At 46.5% G+C, this 24,265-nt stretch overlaps 3 protein-coding genes across 6 annotated transcripts in view; 1 reads left to right on the forward strand and 2 right to left on the reverse strand.

Annotated features, from left to right (window-relative positions):
• Window positions 1–5,463, forward strand: part of MYH11 (myosin heavy chain 11) — a 111,581-nt gene extending 106,118 nt beyond the window's left edge. For 2 of the 3 annotated variants that reach the window (XM_082714961.1, XM_082714963.1), the window contains one exon: window positions 4,769–5,463. In XM_082714961.1, coding sequence (XP_082571087.1) covers window positions 4,769–4,901 — 133 coding nt within the window. In that variant the 3' untranslated portion in view covers window positions 4,902–5,463. Of the gene's footprint in view, window positions 1–1,702; window positions 1,742–4,768 lie in introns of all 3 variants that reach the window. The other variant, XM_082714962.1, reaches the window with a different exon arrangement.
• The window catches only part of ABCC1 (ATP binding cassette subfamily C member 1 (ABCC1 blood group)), a 318,947-nt gene that overhangs the window by 292,535 nt on the left and 2,147 nt on the right, over window positions 1–24,265 (reverse strand). The gene's annotated exons all lie outside the window — the stretch shown is intronic.
• The window catches only part of NDE1 (nudE neurodevelopment protein 1), a 32,626-nt gene continuing 14,778 nt past the window's right edge, over window positions 6,418–24,265 (reverse strand). The window contains exons 5-9 of one of the 2 annotated variants that reach the window (XM_082715020.1): window positions 12,952–13,088; window positions 11,198–11,377; window positions 10,044–10,135; window positions 8,215–8,366; window positions 6,418–7,527 (exon numbers count right to left, since the gene is read on the reverse strand). In XM_082715020.1, coding sequence (XP_082571146.1) covers window positions 7,515–7,527; window positions 8,215–8,366; window positions 10,044–10,135; window positions 11,198–11,377; window positions 12,952–13,088 — 574 coding nt within the window. In that variant the 3' untranslated portion in view covers window positions 6,418–7,514. The remainder of the gene's footprint in view (window positions 7,528–8,214; window positions 8,367–10,043; window positions 10,136–11,197; window positions 11,378–12,951; window positions 13,089–24,265) is intronic. The other variant, XM_082715019.1, reaches the window with a different exon arrangement.

The raw sequence follows: 24,265 nt of genomic DNA on the forward strand, positions 1-24,265 counted from the left end.
CCTAAGGATCTCCATCCACTGCCTCCTAAATGAGACCTCTAAGTCTATACAGGCTGCCTCAGGGCCTTTGCACTGGTGGTTGCCTCTGCCTGGAATGCTTTTCCCCCAGCTCTCCGTGTGGCCGGATCTCTCCTTCCCTTCCTTCAGGCACGGACTCATCCACGATACCTGGTCTACAACGTCTGGCTTCACTCCCTGCAGTCCTCCTCCTTGCCCACCTGTCCCCATGTAACCTATTTATTTTACTTAGGTCACTTTTAGCCTTCACTCTGACCCCCTGGGCACATGGGTCAGGTTTTGTCTGTTCATTCATCCCCAGTGCCCGGGATAGTGCTGGGCACAAAATTTCAATCACTGAGTCACAGATGTTTCCCCAACCTCATTGTCCTATCACTTTGGCCCTTCTGCTCTAACCTTCTACTACCTGTACCTTGGTTGACTTCCCATTGTCTTGAAAATTAACTGTTCTGATCACACACATCTATTTGCAAATAAAATCTACCACCCCTGTATGGTTAAACCAGCATCACTGGCATTAACGGGTCACAACACAATAAAATACAGCGAAAACAAAGCAATAATGAATTCTAGCCCCCGTGGCTACAAATTGATGACTACAATCAGAAAGGCCTACTTTTCAGTGAACAAGAGAGTGACAGAAGACATGTACACCAAAAAGACTATCTCTGATATAATCAGATGTATTTAAAATGGGCTGGAAAGGGAATACCTTTGTCTCTGTGCAACTCAGTCATCCAAGGTCATGGCCAGGCACCAACAAAAACCACCTGCCGTGTCAACTCCAGACCCTGAGAACCCCTGCATGGATGAGGGAAAGCCCAAACCCCTTTCAGAATGGGGAAGAGAAGGGCTGGCGAGGAAGGGTAGAGGGCTTCGGGAAGGAGACCCCAGATCCTGCCCCAGGTGAGGGGCTGTGGGTCCCACTGCTGGAAGCGAAGCCAGACATAAGCCCTCAGGTCCAATAGAGGCTTACGAAAACCCCCCAGGGTGATGGTCCACAAGAAGCTGCTCTCACCACGTGGACCTCTGGAATTTGCTCTGCTGGGGACTGGACCCTGACCCTCCCCGGCATCCCGCCGTGTGGTGGGGCAGCAGTCGGCCTCTCTGGCTGTCACCCTAAGCTGTCGCTGCTCCCTTTTCTTGGGACCAATGACCCTTTTGGCACATGCTGAACATCCCCTGTGGGTTCTGCCCCAAACAACCCTTCTTAGGGCGCACAGCTCTCCGTTTCTTACAGTCCTAGTATGAGCAAATGCTAAGGCGGGGTGAAGACAGGGCCTGCCTTTTCTGCCTCCTGAATCTCCTACTCGTGTAAAACCAGAAGGCAAGCACTAGAGCTCTGAATGAGGGGGTATGCCCTAGCCAGCTCTCCGAGGACAAGCGCAAAGCAAGTTTCATAGTTCTACCGACCAGATAAATCTCAGCTCCTGGTAGAACCTGCGCATTGTACCCAGCCTTTGCCATGACGCCAGTGCTCCCGACACGAGCTTCTCAAATGCTAAAGGCTTAGGTGCATCAGCCGCTCTAAGAGCTCTCGGTAGCACAGGCCTCACTGCCAGGTTGCCTTCTACATGCCTCATTTAAGAGCTGAAGTGAAGGTCTTTAATGATTCAGCCCGCACTCACAGAGCCTCCCTCGCGTTTGCGGATGGTAACCACCTGGGCCTCTCTCTCTGTTTCAGAGGCCCCCTCCCCCAGGAAACTCTGCAGTGACTCACCAGGTATCATGCCTTTCGCTTCGCAGCTCATGTGTGTGGCACTTGGGTTCCACTTTTCTCTTGCCACCCCACCCGCCCTGTCCCTGGTAGCCCCCTTTTCTGGCCTCTGCCCTCAGATTTCCACGAGATTGCTGTAAAACCTGCAGGCATGGAGATCTTAGTTCAAAACCCTTTTATCACAGCCGAGATCAAACTAAGAAGACTTCATCTCTTGACCTGTTTTCCTTTCCTACCTCTGCTTTGGCATCGGCCATGGCTCCCAGCGTGTCCCTGTCACCACGTGTTGACTTCTGTTCAGAGGCTGCGTGTGTCACCTGGATTGTTCTTACCTAAGAGGGTGTGTCTCCCACACTGCTAGGACACTTGGCTGCGCTGTCCTCCCTGGTCTGGTTAAGACCCCACACTGAGCTGGTAGGACAGCTCCACAGTCCGGGTCCATTCCTGGAGCACAGCTTCAGGTTGGCTGCTTTGGTTCGCCAACCCGAATTCACAGGGCACAGGGTCATGGTAACCCCAGCCCGACAACTGGATTCCCCCACAAGCCCCCGCAGCTGGGCTTCCACAAACACATCTGCAAAAGAAATGAGCTCTCACCGCGCCTCATACAGTTGCTGTGGCTGCGTGGGGCTGAAGCAAGGCCCGGTCAGCTGCTAGCTTCATTTCCAAGCACACCAGGGCACACGCCGGCCCCCTTGGAGCCCAGCGTGGTCCTGCCACAGAGCCTTTTCCATAGAGGTCTTGCGGGCACATACTCAGAGCAGGGAGTGGACACCCGAGACTTGAGGAAGAACACAGCGCCCTTCCGAGACAGAGTTAAGAGGCCTCGAAATGCCTGGGCGTCTCACAGCTCTATCTCATGTGAAGTTAGGAAACTGGGGCTCAGTTTCCCTGAGAGGCCGAGCCAGCCCTGGCTGGTGTCCCCCTTCTGCTCTTTTGGAGAATCCCAGCTTTGCTGCCACTACCCGGGTACTTACAGGCTGACGGAGGGATCGGCAGGACCTTTGGGAAGAGCTTTTGAGCAGTGCTCCTGCCAGCTCAGCCGGGACATGGCACCCCCTAGTTGATGGGAACCCAAGTTCTTGCAGAAAAAATGCTAGGTCTTGGGTCAATTCCTGCCATGCTACTAGGGCCTCACGCAAGTTCTCTGAGGCCATGAATAGAAGCCGAATGCTCTAGGATCAGACCCTTTAAGAAAATCTCTAGAGGGGGTCCCTTACTTCATGGGGGGACAGATGCAGCCAATGCCAGTCTTTGCCTTGGATTTGAAACCAATTCCTTCAAGACGGGCACCTGAACTGGGAGACAGGTTCACAGGATGGGAGACTAAGCAAGGTGGGGGTGGGGGGCTTATGGGAACTCTGGGCACGATTTACCTCTTAGATCAAGGGAACCCGTTTCTCACTTCAGCTCTTCACACTTACCCATACAGACTGTCCCAAAGGGTAAAGAGTGCTTGGAGCCTGGAATGGGAGGAGAGAGAGGGTTTCCCAGCCCCAGGCTGTCCCATCAAGTCTGAACAGGGAGGGGCGGTGCCGGAGGAGACCCGTGTGAGTGGTGGCTGCTACTTGTCCTGTCCTGTCCTCAGAGACCCTTCTCGGGGACCCAGGTTCTTGGAAAGCACAGTGATCAGGAGGATTTTTTAAGGTCACTTCTAGAGAGTGTGATGGAAAGTCAGTTCTAAGGGCACTTGGCACCTCCCAGTTTCCCCCTGACGTGAGGCTGGCGGAGCCTTCAGCTTGGAGTGGCTACAACTTGAAGTATTCGTTCCTGATCACTACGCCCCCCACCCAAAGTACCATTCTCTGAACTGGGGTGGGTTTTCCCAGCCCATGTCTCTCCCACTCTCAGGCCCTAAAAGGCTCCGGTTGGGACACCCCTTCTCAGCAATCAGAATACCCTAGGCTTTGCTTTGCCTCCAATCTTACCTGAGTTGCCCCTTTTGACTAAAGCACGGATAACCGGAGGGGAGCTCTTTCCCTTGTGGCTTTTCTGCTCAGCCTTTTTGCATGGTGGAGCGGGTCGTTTTCATTATAGAAAATCTGCACTCCTCTCAGGCCTCCTAAAATGAGTTAAGATAGGTCCTCCGATTCGGGTCAAACAGGGCCACACAGCCAGAGCCCAACAAGATTATTTGCTGTGGTCGCAGAAGAGAGGGCCAACAGGTCTTCCAAGAGGAGGAGGTTGAATGCGGGTGGCTCCGTCTTCTCCTTCTGCCTGCTTGCCCTCCTAAGCGAAGACTTAGGTCAGGTGACCCGGGCAGGCCCTGACAGTAACTCAGGGCATCTGGCACTCCAGAGATGGGAGCCGTTAAGGACAGAGAAATGGGGGGGCCCTACCAGCTAGCGCTAAAACACATCTCAGATGAACAGGTCTATCTTACTTTTCTAACGTATTCCGTGAGCACCTATCTATAGGTCAGGCCTGGTACCTGCATGGTGAGCGAAAATCAGTTAAGACCCCTGCCCCGTGACAACTCACGCCAAGAATTCTGCTCCACACGCAAGCAGGGGGCCCTGCGCTGCCCGAACTGAGAGCACCCTTCTGGCGTCCGCGGTGACCTCTCCCCTGCAAAGGGAGGGGGTCCCACCCCTTGCCAACCAACAACCTACAACCCTCCCCATTTCTACCTTCTGAAAAGGAGGTACAGCATGAGAACACACTCCCCTTTACACTGGCCCCACAGGGTATGAAGTAAGCCCACGGGGACGTGTCAGCCTCCAATTGGTGTTTCCTTCTTTTCTTAATTAAAGACCCCAGCAGACCAGAATCTTCTGGAACATTGGATGACTGAGCCAGATTTTTTTTTTTTTTTTTAAAGCAGATCATCTTGCTTTGAAATATCTCCTTTCCCCCAGGCCAGCTGATGAAATGCTAACTGTACCTTGAGGCTGGTCAGGGCTTGACTTCAACCAGAGTCTCCGCCTCTCACTTGAGTTTGTCCGTGTTCGTTTTTGGCCCTTTGAAAAAGTTCTTCCCGTCTCGGGGGAGATTTCCGTACTCAAGAAACACGTGTTTTCTCGAATCCCACAGGCGAGGCAACGAGACCTCTTTCGTGCCCGCTAGAAGGTCTGGAGGACGTCGGGTCATTGAAAACGCAGACGGCTCGGACGAGGAAGCAGACGCTCGCGACGCAGACTTCAACGGAACCAAAGCCAGCGAATGAACGACTCGCTGCAGTCAGGACAAAACCGAACCCAGTGGACTCTGCTCAGCACTGTCAAAATCCAGCCTCAGATTCCGAACACCACAGACACCCCTCACGATGACTATAAACACCACAGTCCTGAGTCCGGGGCATCATGGAACTCTCGAGTGACGTACCAAATGAAAAAACCCAACAGGCGACACAGATACACCCCCGCTGCCCCCCGTCGGTGAATTGCGCAGCGACTGTGAGTTTTTAGGGAAGATCTAACTCCAGTGCCTGGTCACTGTGACATGGGGAGGAAGTCACCAGAGTGGGTGCCGCCTCTGCCTCCTGCTCCCAAGTCGCTCCCCCTGTGTCCCCTGCCCACGTGTCGCGTGGGCCCCTGTTTGAGTTCTTTCCCCTCCCGGTGACCACACCTCAGACGCACACAGTTCACAGAGACCAAGTGCCTTCGGCAGTCACAGGAATTAAAAAGGAGACCCTGCTCCGGTGGGAACGAGCAGGATTGTTAAACACTGTTTTATACGCACCCCGATTGTACTTAAGGACACCCTCACGAATAAAAGGTTATAAATCACCGGAAGGCAGTCAGCTCTTCTGTTGTTTTTGAGAGTGAAAGAATGGGGGGGGGTGGGGGCAGGGGCATTCTTCCAGAATCCTTACGGTGACCCTGTGAAGCGAGTTTACTCTTCATCCATCAATGGGGAACCTGAGGCCTAGGGAGATGAAATAAACCGAGATCCCAAAACTGCCCCCCCCCCCAAAAATCCACAAAAAAACAAAAAACCCAGCTACCAGACATGTCCTGTGAGTCTGTGGGAGGGGGACTTCTCCAACCAGAGGGGGGCAGCTCCAGGCCCAGGAAGTACGACCATCGGGAACATGACCAGGAAGAACGTCCTGACCAGTCCAAACCCATACGTACATACTGTGAAGAGTACAAGAGATTCTTGAACTTTTAGGTTAAAACACAAGACTCCATCCAACAGGGAACAAACTTCCTGTGAAGGCCAGAGAGTCAGTATTTCAGGCTATATATGGTCTGTCAAACGTGTATCTATCTTTTTTCAATTTTTTTTTTTGTTTTTTTTTCAAACAGCCCTTTAAAAACATAAAAGCCATTCCTACTGCGGGGGCCATACAACACCAGGCTGTGGGTCATTTCCTTCCTCAGCTTGAGTGTTCCAGATAGAGATCCCTTGCAAAAGTTCTATTTAAGACAAAACAAGTCCACACACCGACTCCGTGGGGGTCCAATAGATCTGAGAAGAAATAATGCAAACCGAAAAACTCAAGCCAGTGACCATAAGCAAATATACCCCAAGCAATACACACACATATCCCAAGTACACTTCCTTCTAAGGAGCGGACTCGAAGCGAATTTTTACAAGTAGGGTTTCCTTTTTCTGTTTAGTTATCTGGTTAAAAAACAAGGTTCTCACCACTGTGCAAACCGTGCAAGCGAACAGGAAAACACAAATGAAGTGGCATTTACTGGCATTTACCTCCACCACCACAAACTAGGTGAAACTTAGTTTCTCTTGATTTTATTGTTCGTTTAAAAAAATAAAAGTATGTCTTTCGCCAATACAGGTTAGAATGTTCCTAGGGTAAGGAGCCGGCCAGCAGAGCCCAACTGTCTGTTGAATTTCAGTAGCACTTGCAAAGTTCTATCTTCAACTCAAGGACATTTTTGCTATTCTTTTGGAAAAATAATTTAGTGACACAAAGGCCATTAAGCTGCAGGCATGCTCCTGATTTCGTGTGTTCTATTTACTTGCCTCCAAAGGTGTGAGGCGGCAGCTCACACCAAGCAGGGTTGAGCACACCCAACGTCCACGTGGAAATCCGTGTTTGTTTCTTCTTTGACGAGGAAGCTTAAGATCTCCTCAGAAACACAAACACCTCTTCTCAGTGCCTCAGGGAGAGGCAGATGAAAAAGTCCCAGAGGTACATGACAGCATAGATTCTTTTTAAAAAGGCAGGGGCCTATTGTGCCCCTCTCTCCCAGACATGACTTCATTACACAGACACTTCCTGTGCCACAGAGCACTGGGGGGTTCTGTCCTGAGGTGGACTCACATGCCACGTTGAAGGCATCTCCAGACATTAAAAACTCATCTCAGAACCATTCGGGACTCCGGTCAGCTCACAGGGATGGGGTAGCCTCAGCTTCCGCACCTCTGAGCCCTTACCAGATGGTCCCGTTTGTCCCTGTCCATACCAGCAAAGATGTCCCCATCTTGTGTCTCGTGACACATTTCCCCGGGACGACCATGGGCGATGGCCTCGTTGGCTAATGTGACTGTTTGCTCCTATTTCTCAAACTAACTTAAAAACACAAACACCTAGTTTAAAGAGGGGAGGAAAGGCAGGACTCCCGCACGGACACACCAGGGCTTCAGCTTCCGTGGATTTCCTAAAGCAACATCTTGACTACACCCTGAGCTGACGGCAGCGACGGTGCGGAAGTATTTGAAGGCGGCTTCCCAAACTCCAGGCGTTTTCCCAACCTTCAGACAGAGCAAACCAAATTAGGCGGACATGACAGCTGTGACTAGCTAGCATCGGGGCCCACAAAGTTCTAACAGTGACGATCAGGAGTCAGGATCAGGGTCTCCCTGGGTGTCATTTTTCTGTCCTGTGAAGCGAAGGAAAGGACACTGGCCATCTGGCTCCCACATTCCCAAGGCCACACGGAAAGCCTGATCACGGAAGACCTGCTAAAAACATCCTCATGGACCGGGCTGGCATTCGCGTGTTTGCCGTGGAAAATGAGTCTTCTGTTTCCTGCTATCTGTCTGCCATGGTTTTCCCATGGTGACGTGGCGTGGGGGCCAGGAAAATGGTGGCATGGGTTAGAAAACGAATGCATCTAGAAGCTGCCCCCAATTTTCCGCAGGTAAGAAAACATGCCAAGTTGTCAGAGGTCAGATTTGCATTTTCTCCTCAAGTGACTGGCTTTAGGAATCGAGTCTGGGCTGGAACTTAGAGTCTGTTTCCTGAGTTTCTAAAGATTTTTGTTTGTTTGTTTAAGGAAAAAAAATCCTCCTCTGGGGGAAGCAGAGCTGTGTTTGGAGCCCAAGTCTCAAACCAGGGTTTCACACAGGACATGGTCCCAGCATGACCAGGAGCTGAGGCTACCAGAATCAACTAATGAAAACTAGCCTCTCCCTGAGCATTTGCCCTTAACCAGAAGACACCACCTAACTCTGTCTCAAAGACATAGAGGGAAAGCTTCATGGACATAACTCTGCAACTTTTCCAAAATGGCTATGGGTCACGGGTTGGAGGCTCCCCCCTGGAGTGGACAGCTAAAGATACTGACCCTTTGTCACCCAGAGGCACACCGGTGCTGCTCGGCTGTCTCTCACCGGCATCTCTGTGCCTGCTCCCCCGTCCCGACGCTGGGCCACTCGTTCGGTTTGGGGACTGATCATACACGAAGTTCCGGCAGGACGCAAGCTTCGACTCCAGGGCCTGGAGAGACACACGCACTCATCTTCCAAGTTAGAGACAAGAACTCCCCTCTTACCCAGAGCCTATACACAGACAATAACTGGAAAAAGGGGTCCTCAATTTGTGTTGGACGCTGCAATTCCAGCGTGGGGCCCGCAAGGAGTCCAATGTCCATCAACTTTTAGAGCCACTGGCCTAAGACATTTCAGAGCTTCCAGGGAAAACAATTACCCTGCCTATTATCCAGTTCTGCCTATGGGAAATAGGAAATCCACATTCGGAATGATTCGCTCTTTTGTTCACCTCCATAAACATGCACAGAGTGATTTGTGCAGAAGCCATGTGCCTTGCTGGAAAGGGACCCCATGAAAACCAACAGGGCACTGAGGCCAGCCCACACTTCCTGCATGCTAACTACACAAAACATTAACAGAGAAATGTGTGGGGGTGCCTGGGTGGTGCAGTCGGTTAAGCATTCGACTCTTGAGTTTCAGCTCAGGTCGTGATATCAAGGTCGTGGAATCGAGTCCTGCGTCAGGCTCCACTCTCAGTGCAAAGTCTGATTCAGATTCTCTCCCTCCTCCTCTGCCCCTCCCACTTATGCTCTCTCTAAAAAGAATAAATCAATCTTAAAAAAAAAAAAAAAGAGAGAGAGAGAGAGAGAGAAATTGTGCTTATGGTACAGAAAACCAGGCAACCAAAAGATAAAAGGAAAAACACGAGACATCAGTTGCAAGCTTCTAGAAGATTGCAGTTCTTACTACATACATTCTGGCAGGATTTAAATTATGTGACCATTCCAGGCCATCATTGTTGAAAATAAAAGAAACCACCACAAAGAATACCTATGTTATTTCTTAAGTTAGAGACTTAAGAAATAAGTTCATTCCCCTGTAATGAATATAAAACCTATGAAATTAAAGTTTTTTGCCCTAGCCTTTTCAGATTGTCTTTAACTCCCTAAGAAGCTTTTAAAAAGGTAATTTTTAAATGTTTCTCAGGTTTTTTTCAAATTAGGAAAAAAGAAATCATAGGGGTGCCTGGGTGGCTCAGTGGGTTAAAGCATCTGCCTTCAGCTCAGGTCATGATCCCAGCGTCCTGGGATCAAGCCCCACATCAGGCTCTCTGCTTGGCGGGAAGCCTGCTTCCTCCTCTCTCTACCTGCCCCTCTGCCTACTCATTATCTCTGTCTGTCAAATAAATAAATAAAATCTTCAAAAAAAAAAAAGAAAAAAAAAAAGGAAAATCAGACACCAACCAAATTTCCGAAATCCCAAAGAAAAATGGCAGGGAGGGCGCCTGGGTGGCTCAGTGGTTAAGCCGCTGCCTTCGGCTCAGGTCATGATCTCAGGGTCCTGGGATCGAGTCCCGCATCGGGCTCTCTGCTCCGCAAGGAGCCTGCTTCCTCCTCTCTCTCTCTCTCTGCCTGCCTCTCTACCTACTTGTGATTTCTCTCTGTCAAATAAATAAATAAAATCTTTAAAAAAAAAAAAAAAAAAAAAAAAGAAAAATGGCAGGGAAAGATATGCCCAGGTATCAAAGGGAAAACAGTCAGAGCTCTGGGTGTTTGTCAGGAACTCGAAAAGAAGCAGAGTTTTGCCTAAAACACAGGGAGTCTCTGCTAAAGGGGAAAGGAACCGGAAAGGTAACCCGTTTCCGATATCCTGAAACACAGGCAAGGAGCCCGGGCAGTCTTACCCCTACTTTCCGAAGCAGGTCTCCCACAATGTTGAGGGCTGATATCCGTGCTGCAGGAGTGAGGGGGGTCCCACCCGTGGAGTCGTCCAGACCTGGGTATGCAAAAGAAAGCACACGTAACACCAACCCGCCAACCCGCAGCTCTAAGTCTGTGCACTAACATCCCTCAACGCAGAACCATGGGGGCGCACTTGGGAAGCTGACTCGGCCCTCCGATCCCGCAGGCGGCCCTGGTGCACTCACTAGTTACCTAACACAGGCAGAGTCTACCTGAGGACCAACTTTCTGCAGCCTGACAACCACTATATTCAATGCTTAACTTTACGTGTTCTTCTTTCAAAACAAAATCAAAGTAAGTCCTCTTGGAGCTCTAGGAAGTCCACAGAGTTAGGAACAGCATCAGAGCAAACCACATTTGTAAGGGGCTTAACTCTCTGGATGCCCCTCCCTCTCCTCCAAGCAGGACTCAGGGACCAGCGGCACCAGCATCACTGGGGTGCTGGTTAGGACGCAGGATCTCAGGCCCTGCCCAGACCTGCTGAATCTCAGGGGCATACTCAAGTGTGGAAAAAACCCTGCTCTAGATTGTGATTCTTGAAGAACCACTGGCCTCTGGATCCGAGAGGCAGGCTAAGGGATAAAACAGCATGAGCCCTGCAGCCAGCCTGGGTCTGAATCCCAACTCTGCTATGTAGCAGTGGTATGATTTTAGGCGAGCTCCTTTATCAGGGCCTCAGTCTCCTCATCCACCAAATGGGGATAGCACTTGCATCTAGGGCCTGTGGTGAGAATTCAGTGAGGTCATATATATGCAAAGCACGCCAAGCAGAGTGGCTAACTAGCACAGGCCAAGCACTTAGTAACTGCCTATTGCTGTCGCTTGCTGTTAGGTGGCCCGGTAACAGTCTCGGTTCCTCAGCAGAGGAGCTGGGGAGAAAACTCAAAGTTTTCACGTTTTTACCACGCAGCCCAGGTACACCAGCTCCGCTTCTAGGCTCTTCTTGCTTATCTCAAAGCTGCTCCCCGCTCTGCTGCGAACACCCCAGTTTGCTCCCTGCAGTACAGCCTGGGCCTGTGGTCCCTCTCGCCTAGGACGCTACCCCTGGGAAAGCTTTGTCAAGCAAAGAAAATGCTCCCGATGGCTCCTCCCTTACCGCGTCTGAACGTCCCCGGCGTGTTTAAGCTAGCGCCGGGTGCCCGATGAGCCACAGGTGTGGACGGCACGGAGCCAGTGGCCTGCACGGCTGTGTCCGTCCTTTCGGTCTCCACTGAGCTGGGCATGGGGGTCCTGGGCTTCTCCTGCTTCTGCTGCACGGCCAACTCCTGCCGCAAATCTGAGTCAGGACGAGGATTCAGATTAGGTTCTTGCTTCGGGGGATGGGGAAGGATGGGGAGGGTCAGCAGGAGACAGAAGTCAGGGAAAAGAAGTATCAGAACGAAAACCTGTAGGCGGAGACCCTCAACAAGCTGAAATCCACAGGGTCTGGCCTAGCAGGCCTGTAGAACTACATGATTTCTTACGCAAAACCAAAAAGATCTAAAAATTTTCAAAAACTGTGACAGTGATAGATACACGAATGCTTTTCTTGTTTCAGAACAATTTCACTGCAATCGGGTATAGAGAATACGAAGTGAAAATATGCTTTCCGCAAATGCCCTCCCTCACTCATAACCACTGTAATATGGGGGTAATATTTTCAATCCTTTTTTCCCTGTATTTTCAGACAAAGAATTTATATGTATCTCTATTAAGCATATAATAGGAATAATTCTTATTAAGCCTAAATAGAAATATAGCTACAGTCCAGGACAGTATGTCTTCATCTAACTTTATTTATATCTATACCTTGTTTAATGATTATTTAATGTTCCAGAAAGTAAATCTGTGTAATTTGTTTAATCGTTTCACTATGGACGGGCATTTATACAACCACCTTTCACACTTAAAAAGAGTTTTTTCTTAGGGGCTCTTGGGTGGCTCAGCTGGTTAAGCCTCTGCCTTTGGCTCAGGTCATGATCCCAGGGTCCTGGGCTCGAGCCGCACCCACATCAGGCTCCCTCCTCATCAGGGAGTCTGCTTTTTCCTCTCCCTCTCTTCCTCCCCCTGGTCATGCTCTAATAAATAAAATCTTTAAAAAAAAATAATAAAAATAAAGTGATACATGTACCCCAATGTATATTAAAATTTTTTTTTCTTTTTAATCCTCCTTCTACTAGCTGTATATTAGAAACTAAATGTTATGAACAATTAATTGGGATGTTAAAAAAAAAATCTCTTCTGCATCCAGATCTACCTCTGGAACCGGGAACTTCCATGGAGCAAATGGTGATGGGAATTCTGAGCTCTAAGCCACAAGAACAATGGGCGTGAACAATTCTATCCATAAGAACTTTCTCCCCATAGGGGCGCCTGGGTGGCTCAGTGGGTTAAGCCTCTGCCTTTGCCTCAGGTCATGATCCCAGGGTCCTGGGATCGAGTCCTGCATCGGGCTCTCTGCTCAGCGGGGAGCCTGCTTCCTCCTCTCTCTCTCTGCCTGCCTCTCTGCCTACTTGTGATCTCTGTCTGTCAAATAAATAAATAAAATCTTTAAAAAAAAAAAAAAAGAACTTTCTCCCCACAAAACTCTTATATACCTATCAATCAAAAAGCCAGCCAGGGGTGCATTTAAGTATTTACAAGAGGTCTTTAGAGGGTCAGACATCTGACAATTCTGAGCAGGGGATGGGGACCAAGGCTGAAGCCTGCCCAGTGTGGTTCTGCACCCTGTGACCAGGCTGCCCGTGTGCCGAGCAGGGAACGGATTTCTAGCAAAGGTAACACTGGGCAATACTGCAGGACAAGATGTTCTCAAGTCAGCAGAGGGGGAAACACTAGCGAACAAACAGAACAAAGTCAAGGCCTCCTGACCTCTGGCTTCATCCTTCAGCCGCTGAACAGATTCTAGGAGATTCTCCTTCTCGTCCAGTTCGCTCTCCAGGAACGCATTTCTTTCAATGGCTTGATTCAAACGCTGCTCAAAGTCTTCCAGAGACATGATTGTGGCCCTGGTAAGAGAGAAATAAAGCTGTCCAAGAGAGCAGATGGCAGTATCCATTTGGTGCCTACAGGTCTGGCAGAGAAGAAAGGCCAGACACGGCAGGGGGCATGAGTCCCAGCACGGGCACTTCCTAGACATCATGGACCTGAACAAGCACCTTAACCTTCCAGGACCCAGACTCTTTGCCTGCAGAATGGGAATCAGCTTAGCTCTTGGGGTACCTAAAGCTGTCCTGGGGATTAAATGACCAATGTCCAAATAGCACTTAGCAATGAGCCAGTGCCTTTTTAGGATGACACAGAGAGCCCCAGTCAAATGCCAAAAGCAGCAAATCTTCCCTTGGAGACTCACAATGCAAATCGGTATTCAGAATATCCCACTAAAATCCATACACAACTTAATAATGTACATTTAAACAGGGAGAAGAGCCCATCTTTAATTTTTCAGTTACCTTAAACAAATCAAAATGCCTTCCTAAAAACCACTACCTCTTGTGACCAGTACAGACAATTTCACTGGAATGCTATTAAAGGCACTGAGAAGTGCTGTAATAAAGAAATGTGTCTAACTCTGAGGCACAGAGCAGGTGGCTTGCCCACACAGTTGCCTTATGTGCAAAGCACAGGTAAGTCACAGTACCTTCGCATGGTGGTGGGGGTGTCAGAGGACAAGTAATACATGAAGCCCCCAACAGATGTTTCACACATGAGTCCTCAATAAATGCCAGCAGTATTTTTTTCCTTAAGGGTTTTATTTATTTATTTGACAGAGAGAGACAGAGCAAGAGAGGGAACACAAGCAGGGGGAGTGGGAGAAGGAGAAGCTGGCTTCCTGCTGAGCAAGGAGCCCAATGTGGGGCTCAAACCCAGGACCCTGCGATCATGACCATTTGGATCATGAGCCAAAAGCAGACACTTAATGACTGAGCAATCCAGGTGCCCCAATGCCAGCAATTTTTATTAGTGACCCTGTGTTTGCCTTCAGAAGAACTTTAACGTGCTGTTAATTGTTATCTCAAGGTGGTTCGAAGTGTATGTTTGGAGCAGAGCCCCAGAAAACCTGGCTCTTCAACGTAAGACCAGCTAATAACGGCTCTTGGGCAGCTTAACCTTATCTTTAACCGCTGGTCCCGCAATCACAAAGTAAGGATCAGTTCATGAATTCATCCATGCAACACATCCTGCTGTGTCCAGACTGAATTGTGTTCCTACCCTCCCCCTCAAAGGGTCTTCAGAGAAAAATAAAGTTACCAAAAGTGCTTAAATAAAAACAACAAAGGAATGACATTTAGGTGCACAATACTGGAATCAGTTAAAATCACCCTAAAGGCCTGACATGTCAAACAACAAATGAAAAAGATAAAATGCGTAGCAATTCATGTAACAGCAAAAACATAGGATTTTACCACAGGGCACAGAAGTCCTGGTGAAATGTAGATGTATGGTGATTGTGAAGAGAAAGACCCAACATCACAAAGAAATCCATTCTCCATTAAGTTACCGGATAGTTCAGCATCCTTCCCAAAATATTAATAGGTTTTCGTTGGGGACAGTAGCACAGGGGTCTGATGAAGAAGAGCACATGATAATAAAATACGAATGGGGCACCTGGGTGGCTCAGTGGGTTAAAGCCTCTGCCTTTGGCTCAGGTCATGATCCTGGAGTCCTGGGATCGAGCCCCACATCGCGGCTCTCTGCTCAGCAGGAGGCCTGCTCCCCACCGCCCCGCCCCCTACCTCTCTGCCTACTTGGGATATCTGTCAAATAAATAAAAATCTTAAAAAAAAAAAAAAGTAAAGTAAAGTAAGAATGACCAGAAGCACTCTGAAAAAGCGAGAAGAGCTCTCCCGGATATAAAGAACACACTGTCATAAATCCTCAATGGAAAGTTGAGGTGTTGTGGCATTAAACAGTTATGGGAGCAGACTGGGAAGACCCCAAGATCCAGAAATACATCCAAATACAGAGGAGAACTTAACTTATGATAAAAGCAACAATGCAAACATTGATGAGAAGATGGTTGATTCAGGGGAACTTCGGTGGCTCAGTGGGTTAAGCCTCTGCCTTCAGTTCAGGTCATCATCTCAGGGTCCTGGGATCAAGCCCCGCATCAGGCTCCTTGCTCAGCGGGGAGTCTGCTTCTCCCTCTACACCTCTCCCCCAGCTGTGCCCACTCTCTCTCTAATAAATAAACTCTTAAAAAAGAAAAAGACAGAGGCGCCTGGGTTGCTCAGTGGGTTAAAGCCTCTACCTTCAGCTCGGGTCATGATCCCAGGGTCCTGGGACTGAACCCCTCTCTCTCTCTCTGCCTACTTGTGATCTCTGTTTGTCAAATAAATAAATAAAATCTTAAAAGAAAGAAAGACAGACAGACAGAAACAAAGAAAGAGAGAGATGGTTGGCTCAATTCCAGGTTTGGAGTCTACTAAATAGCCACCCAGAAAAAATTAGCACTGGCTCCATACATCATACTACACCCCAAGATAAATTGAATCAAAAGTTTCAACACCTCCGTATTTGGTCAGAATCTATTACTGGCTTCCGGAATGCCAGAGAACTACGGACCAACTTAACGGAGTTTCTGAACCAATGTGGATCGATCCTCATCATGACCATACATGACTATATAGTCAGCGCTGGTAATACTAGTGGGGCACAGCACTTAGATGTGCTGTCACTGTGGGAATACTGGCTCTCTAAGAAAGGTAAGCATCCTGTAGCTGTAACTGGGGTGAAAATGGCTTCGTGTGCTTCTTTTGTTAAGATTCTGTCAACTTGGGCGCCTGGGTGGCTCAGTGGGTTAAAGCCTCTGCCTTCAGCTCAGGTCATAGTCTCAGGGTCCTGGGATTGAGCCCTGCGTCGGGCTCTCTGCTCAGCAGGGAGCCTGCTTCCTCTTCTCTCTCTGCCTGCCTCTCTGCCTGCTTGTGATCTCTGTCAAGTAGATAAATAAAATCTTTAAAAAAAAAAAAAGATTCTGTCAACTGATATATTAAAAGTGTATTTATCAGAACAGGAAAATGCTATGTACCCAGTCTGCAAACTGGTAATCTCCTATACCACTACTGAGAACTGGAAAAGAGCTGGATTTTCGGTAAAGGTGACTATTATGAAATACGTTTGGTAGATAACTAAGAACATTCTTTTTGAGCCAATTAATGCTTTAAAAATCTACGTATCAACCCCATGCATCAGAGTGGCTGGTGCCAAAAGAACAGTAAGCAACAAGAACTAGTAGGGACTGGAAACATTGGACCTTTTGTTCACTGCCTGTGAGAAGGTGAAATGGTGGGTCATTACGAAAACAGTGTGGAGGTACCTTAAAAACTTAAAGATGGGCGGCCCATGGGGCGCCCGGGTGGCTCAGTGGGTTAAAGCCTCTGCCTTCAGCTCAGGTCATGATCCCAGGGTCCTGGGATGGAGTCCCACATCGGGCTCTCTGCTCAGCGGAGAGCCTAATTCTCTGCTTACCTGTGATCTCTCTTTGTCAAATAAATAAAAATTAAAAAATCTTAAAAAAAAAAAAAAAAGATGGAGGGGACCCTGGGTGGCTCACTCAGCTAGGCAACAGACTCGTGGTTTTTTGGCTTAGGTCGTGATCTCAGAGTTAGGAGATCGAGTCCTGTGTCGGGCTCTGTGCTTAGAGTGGAGTCTGCTCAGGACTCCTTCGTCTCCCTCTGCCCCTCCTGCCTGCTCTCTCTCGCAAATACATAAATAAATCTTAAAAAAAAAAAAAAAAGGAATGGTAATTTCATTTACCATGTATGTTAAATTTACATGTAAATTCTATTTACCAGTATGATCTAGCAATCACACTGCTGGATGTATATTCACAAGAAGTGAGGGGCACCTGGGTGGCTCAGTGGGTTAAAAGCCTCTGCCTTAGGCTCAGGTCATGATCCGAGGGTCCTGGGATCGAGCCCCCTATCAGGCTCTCTGCTCAGCAGGGAGCCTGCTTCCCTTCCTCTCTCTTTGCCTGCCTCTCTGCCTACTTGTGATCTCTCTCTGTCAAATAAATAAAAATCTTTTTTTTTTAAATAAAGTTGTTTTTTTTTTTTAAAGATTTTTATTTATTTGACAGAGAGAGAGAGATCACAAGTAGGCAGAGAGGCAGGCAGGGAGAGAGAGGGAAGGAAGCAGGCTCCCTGCAGAGCAGAGAGCCTGATAGGGGGCTCGATCCCAGGACCATCGGATCATGACCTGAGCCTAAGGCAGAAGCTTTAACCCACTGAGCCACCCAGGTGCCCCATAAATAAAAAAAAAAAAGAAGTGAAAACAGGATCTCAAAGAGATATTTGTACTCTTGTGTGCATAAAAGCATCATTCACAATAAAGAAGCAGAATTGACCCCAATATCCACGAACAGATACAGGGATCAAGAGAATGTGGTATATATGGTTGATTTTTGAACAATGCAGGGGCAATGGGCACCAACCCCTCACATAGTCAAAAATCTGCGTATAACTCTCGACTCTGAAAAATTAACTACTAATTGCCTACAATCAACCAAAAGCCTTACCGACAACATGAGCAGTTGATTAACACAAATTAGTTATGCCTTATGTATTACAAACTATACTCTACAATAGAGTAAGCTAAAGAAAATGCTATTAAGGGGTGCCTGGGTGGCTCAGTGGGTTAAGCCGCTGCCTTCGGCTCAGGTCATGATCTCAGGGTCCTGGGATGGAGTCCCGCATCGGGCTCTCTGCTCAGCAGGGAGCCTGCTTCCTCCTCTCTCTGTCTGCCTGCCTCTATGCCTACTTTTGATCTCTCTCTGTCAAATAAATAAAAAAAAAAAAAGAAAGAAAAGAAAATGCTATTAAGTAAATTGTAAGACAAAATACATTTATAGTACTACACTACATCTATTGAAAAAAAATTGCCTATGTGAGTGGACCCATGCAGTTCAAACCTGCACTGGGTCCACTCTACATACGTAGGAATATTAGGCACCCTTAAAAAAGAAAAGGAAATCCTATTGCACGCTACAACACGGGTGAGTCTCAATGGCACTAGGCTAAGAAAATAATTTGTCCCACAAGAGGACAAATACTGCAGGATCCACTCCTACAGAGTATCCACAGTAGGGAAAAAATCACAGAAAGCAGAAAGGCAATTACCAAGGGCCGGAGGGAGAACAGAAGAGGATTTAGTGCTTAGTGGGTGCAAGTCACAATGTTGCAGGATGACAAGGGTATGGAGAGCTGTTGCACAATAATATGAACACACTTAATGCTACTCAACTATACACTTAACACTGGCTGGGGCGCCCGGCTGGCTCAGTCAGTCGGGCATCTGCCTTCAGCTCAGGTCATGATCTCAGGGTCCTAAGATTGAGCCCCACATCAGGCTCTCTGCTTTGCATCTCCCTCTCACCCTGCTGTTCCCCCTGCTTGTGCTCTCCCTCTGTCAAATAAATAAATAAATAAATAAATAAATAAATAAATAAAATCTTTTAAAAAATGGTTATGGTGGTGAATATGATGGTGTGTTTTTATCACAAGTTTCTTGGAAATGTCTATATAACCATAACACATAGAACAGTAAAGTTAGATAAAATTAATGTTAATCTTCGTACAACTTTTCCACATCTTAGCTTTCATATGTTAAACAAAAAATAACCTTTAAGGAATGTATTTAATTTTTAGTTACTTCCAATGAGTCTTTCAAGTTTATCCCCTAACTAAAAGTCAGTCATTTCGTTTTACAGATGTACAGCAGAATAGCTTTAGCAAGCAAATACCTGGTAAGGCCAAGAAATTATTGTTCTTGAAGTAATTGGTCAAATATTCAAAATATTACTATTAAAATTTTACAATAAAGAATCAGATTTTTATATTTTTAATAAAATTTCAATATTCCAGAACTTTATGCATTCTATTATTATTATTATTTATTTATTTGGCAGACAGAGATCACAGTAGGCAGAGAGGCAGGCAGAGAGAGAGGAGGAAGCAGGCTCCCTGCTGAGCAGAGAGCCCGATGTGGGGCTCGATCCCAAGACCCTGAGATCATGACCCGAGCTGAAGACAGAGGCTTAACCCACTGAGCCACCCAGGCACCCCACTTTATGCATTCTGTAATGAAGATCTGGGCCTCCCTTCTACCTCCTCTGATTTTAACACCAAACAATTCAGCATTTGGCCAGAATGTCAATGCAATACGCCTTTAATTTTAAAAAATATAAAGAAATGGAAGAAAAGGGAAAGGAAGCACAGACTAATTGCTTTACAAACCTTAGTCTGCAGAAAGCCCTCCCAACTGACTGATACGTCTCATTACAGAGAAATCAAATCACCTTTCCCAGTAACATACACAAAAAAAGCCAGAAGACAAACATAAATGCCAAATATTTTCAATTTGTATCATGAATGTAGAATGATCCCGTAGAAATGAAAAACAGCAGCCGAAATGAAAAATAGGCAAAGATAAAGAATTCATAGAAAAAGAAATAAAACAGTTCTTAAATTAGGAAAAGGAATCAGCAACACTTTTAACTGACTGTTACTTGTAACTGAGTAACTTGTAACACTGTTACACTTGTAACACTGTAACTTGCAACTGAGAAACGTACCCATTGGTCACTTACTAAACTGGCGGAAATGCAAAGTTTGAAAACCACTCTGTTAGCAAAGTTATTTGGAAATGAGGAATTTACATACATACCTGCTGGGAATATAAAGTGATACAGCCACAAAAAGAACAAATGGGCAAAACCACCAAAATCACATATGCATCTATTGCTAGACCCAGCAGTTTTACTTGTGGGCACCCATGTTACAGATAAAATCTGGACAAGCCACGTTTAGGATTCATTACAACAATGCTTATCACTGCCCAAGAATGCGAATGTAGCAGACATCCATCCACAGGGGACTGGACAAATAAATTATTATGTACTATGCAACACCAACCATACAATAGAATATTATGCATTTCGGGGAAAAAAGAACAAAGAATGCTTTGTGTCCTGAAAGATCTCCAAGATGTACTGTTATGTGAAAGAAGATGTACAATGGCGTGTATAGAATGCTCTTTGCGGGAGGGGGAGGGTAAGATGAATTTTCATTTTTATTCGCTCTTTTGCATAAAATTACCTCTACTCTTTGTATATTATTTTGGAGCCTGTGAATGTACTCGGTCTTCATGGTAGACTGCATTAATGGTCCTAATTCTTTTTTTTTTTTTTTTTATAAAGATTTTATTTATTTATCAGAGAGAGAGAGAGGGAGAAAGCGAGCACAGGCAGACAGAATGGCAGGCAGAGGCAGAGGGAGAAGCAGGCTCCCTGCCGAGCAAGGAGCCCGATGTGGGACTCGATCCCAGGACGCTGGGATCATGACCTGAGCCGAAGGCAGCTGCCCAACCAACTGAGCCACCCAGGAGTCCCAATGGTCCTAATTCTTCAACGGTCCTAGACCCACATCCTTGCTACCGCCTCACTGTGCTTGGAATGTACTGTCCCACCTCCTGGCTTGGGTCATGTGACTTGCTTTGATCAAAGAAACACCAGTGAAAACAATGGTATGCCTAGTGTCTTGTGAATATACTACCAAGTCATGGTAATCAAGTTATTATGGTATTAGTATAGTAATTCATAAATCGTACACTCCCCCAAAATAAAGAATCCAGAATGAGGGGTGCCTGGGTGGCTCAGTGCATTAAAGCCTCTGCTTTCAGCTCAGGTCATGATCCCAGGGTCCTGGGATCGAGCCCCACATCGGGCTCTCTGCTCATGGGGGGGAGCCTGCTCCACCCCCCCGCCTGCCTCTCTGCCTACTTGTGACCTCTGTCAAATAAATAAATAAAATCTTAAAAAAAAAAAAAGCTTTCAGAATCCAGAATGAGATCCCAGGATATGTCAGAGATTAACATATGCTGGGTATGGGTTAAATTCAATGGAAAAAAATGAGTATTTAATAAATAGGACTGGTACAATGGGCTATCTATGTACAATGGGCTATCTATTTAATAAATAGGACTGGTACAATGGGCTATCTATCTATGTACTATCTATGTACATAAAATTGGACCCACGTCTTGTAGTAGACCAATAAATTTCAGGCAGATTAAAAATATAAGTATAAAACAAATAATAAAAAAGTCCTATAACAAAATTTAAGGGAAGACATGCACAATCAAGGGATCAAAGAGATTTCCCTAGTGCAGTCTGGACACCTAGAAGCTAAAAAAGGAGATATAAACGGGACGACCTAAAAATAACAATTATTTGTATGGAAAATGATACCAGAGACAAAGCAAAAGACGAGATTATTCTATGAGAAATATTTTTCATGCAAGACAAGAGATGAGCAGCAAAAATATACAAAGAGGGGTGCCTGGGTGGCTCAGTTGGTTCAGTGACTGCCTTTGGCTCAGGTCATGATCCTGGAGTCCCGGGATCGAGTCCTGACTCGGGCTCCCTGCTCAGCGGGGAGTCTGCTTCTCCTTCTGACCTTCCCCTCTCATACTCTTTGTCATCCTCTGTCTCTCTCAAATAAATAAATAAATAAATAATATGCAAAGAGCTCTGATAAATGGATGAGAAAAGAGATCCCACTTCTGATCAGGCTAAGCTGCCAGAGATTACAACTACAAACTCCAGGTCCAACAGCCACATTCTGAAGGCATAGGCAACAACGGGCGCCAATACTCAGAAGAAAGAAACAGCAGTGGGTGAATGTCACCTCTCTGCCAGTGTTTTGCCGACAGCTCCGGTGAAAGAAAGCCACCATCACAGTCAAATTCTCATCTAAAGTCTTCCCACATCTTGGGCTAATCCCTGAACCATACCTATTCTTAGCAGGCCTGAGGCAGCCTGGTTAAGGCTAAGAGAATCAAACAGATTTCAGCTACTGCCCATGAAGCAGGAAGTTGGGAGTGTTAGTTCAGCCTAGTTAATAGACCAGGAAAAAAAAAAAAAAATACAACCAAATACATAATCCATAGTTTCTGCAACGCATCATTCATAATGTCCAGAATTCAAGATGACTCAACAGGACACGGGAAGAGCACAAAAAATGGGACCCAAACTCAGGAGAAAAGGCACTCAGTAGAAATAGCCCTAAGATAGCCAAGATGTTAGAACTAGCAGAAAAGGACTTTAAAGTAGCTATTGTAGCTATGTACAAGAATATAAAGACAGGGCGCCTGGGTGGCTCGGTCTGTTAAGTGCTTGACTCTTGATATTGGCTCAGGTCATGATCTCCGGGTTGTGAGATCGAGCCCCGTGTCAGGCTCTGCACTCAGTGGGGAGTCTGCTTGGGATTCTCTCTGTCTCTCTCTGCTCATGTGCTCTCTCAGATACATAAATCTTTAAAAAAATAAATAAAGGAAATCTTAAAAAAAAAAAAAAAAAAGGCGGCAGGGATGCCTGGATGGCTCAGTCGGTTAAGCATCTGCTTTTTGCTCAGGTCATGGTCCCAGAGTCCTGGGATTGAGCCCCACATCAAACTCCCTTCTCAGCCAACAGCCTGCTTCTCCCTCTCCCCTGCCTGCTACTCCCCTGCTTGTGCTCTCTCCTGCTCTGTCAAAGAAATAAATGAAATCTTAAAAAAAAAAAAAAAAGGAAATTCAGAACTGAAAAAACTGGCTTATCAGCAGATTGAAGAGTCAGTGAACTTGAAACCAGATCAATAGAAATTATCCAATTTGAAGAACCACACAAAAAAAAAGATTGGGGGGGGGGTAGAAAGGAAGAGGCTCTGTGACACTATCAAAAGGACTTATGTGTGTGTAGTTGGTGTCCCAGAAGGCCAGAAGAGAGAAAATGGGGCAGCACAAATCTTTGAGAAATAATGACCAAAGTTAAGTTAAGCGAAAAGAGAAATTTACAGACTAAGGAAGTCCAGATATCAAGATAAATACATATAGGGGCGCCTGGCTGGCTCAGTCGGTAGAGCAGCTAACTCTCAATCTCAGGGGCATGAGTTCGAGACCCATGTTGGCTGGAGAGATTAAAAGGAAATTTAAAAAGAATCAATTCTGGTTAAATCCAACAATTTAAAAAAATGTGAAGTACATATAAAATTGAAGTGTGGGGTGCCTGGGTGGCTCAGTGGGTTAAAGGTCCTGGGATTGAGGGAACCTGCTTCCTCCCCTCTCTCTCTGCCTATTTCTCTGTCTACTTGTGATCTCTCTCCCTGTCAAATAAGTAAATAAAATCTACAAATAAATAAATAATCGAAGCGTATCAGGAACTGCAGCAAACAAAAAATTAAGAGAGAATCTGAGAGTGGCCAGAAAAAAAAAACATATTATATACTGGAAAGTAACGATTCAAATGACCACTAACTTCTGACCTGAACCAAGGACACCACAAGACAGTGGAATAATCCACTGAACGAGAAAAAAACAAAAAAACCTGTCAACCCAGACTTCTACATCCAGTGGATGTACCTTTCAAGAATGAAAAGAAAAGAACATTTTTGAAAAACTAAAATAAGGAAACTTCACTGTGCACAGGCCTGTGCTGCAAGAAATCCTAAGGGAAGTTCTTCAAGCTGAAGGGAGAGGGGGAAACCCAGGTTCCTAGGAAAGAATGAGCCAGAAATGGTACCTATGTGGGAAATATGAAAGCCCATCTTTTTACTCTCATTTCTTTAAAATATACGTGGCTTTTTAAAGCAAAAATTATGGGGCGCCTGGGTGACTCAGTGGGATAAAGCCTCTGCCTTTGGCTCAGGTCATGATCTCAGGGTCCTGGAATCAAGCACCACATTGGGCTCTCTGCTCAGCAGGGAGCCTGCTTCCCTCTCTCTCTCTGCCTGTCTCTCTGCCTACTTGTGATCTGTCAAATAAGTAAAATCTTTAAAACATTTTAAAAAAAGCAAAAATTATAGCAACGTATTGTGGAATCCACAGCATTTGTAGACTTAGCAGTATTATGGATATAGCAGAAAGTTCAAGGATAATAAAAATGAAACTGTAAGACTGCAAGGCTATTGTATTTTATAGGAAGTGGTATGATGAAGTGTATGCTATGATCCCAAAGCAACCCCTAAAAAATAATGCAGGGCATGGGGCACCTGGGGGGCTCAGTCGGTTGAGCGTTTGACTCGATCTCAGCTCAGGCCCTGATCTCCGGGTTCTGAGTTCAAACCCTGCACTGGGCTCCATGCTCACTGTGAAGCCTATTTAAACTAGTAATAATATTATTATTAACAGGAACTCAGGGGACTATGGGGGC

This window comes from Mustela nivalis (assembly GCF_964662115.1).
Source record: "Mustela nivalis genome assembly, chromosome: 19".
In the NCBI taxonomy this organism is placed as follows: domain Eukaryota; kingdom Metazoa; phylum Chordata; class Mammalia; order Carnivora; family Mustelidae; genus Mustela; species Mustela nivalis.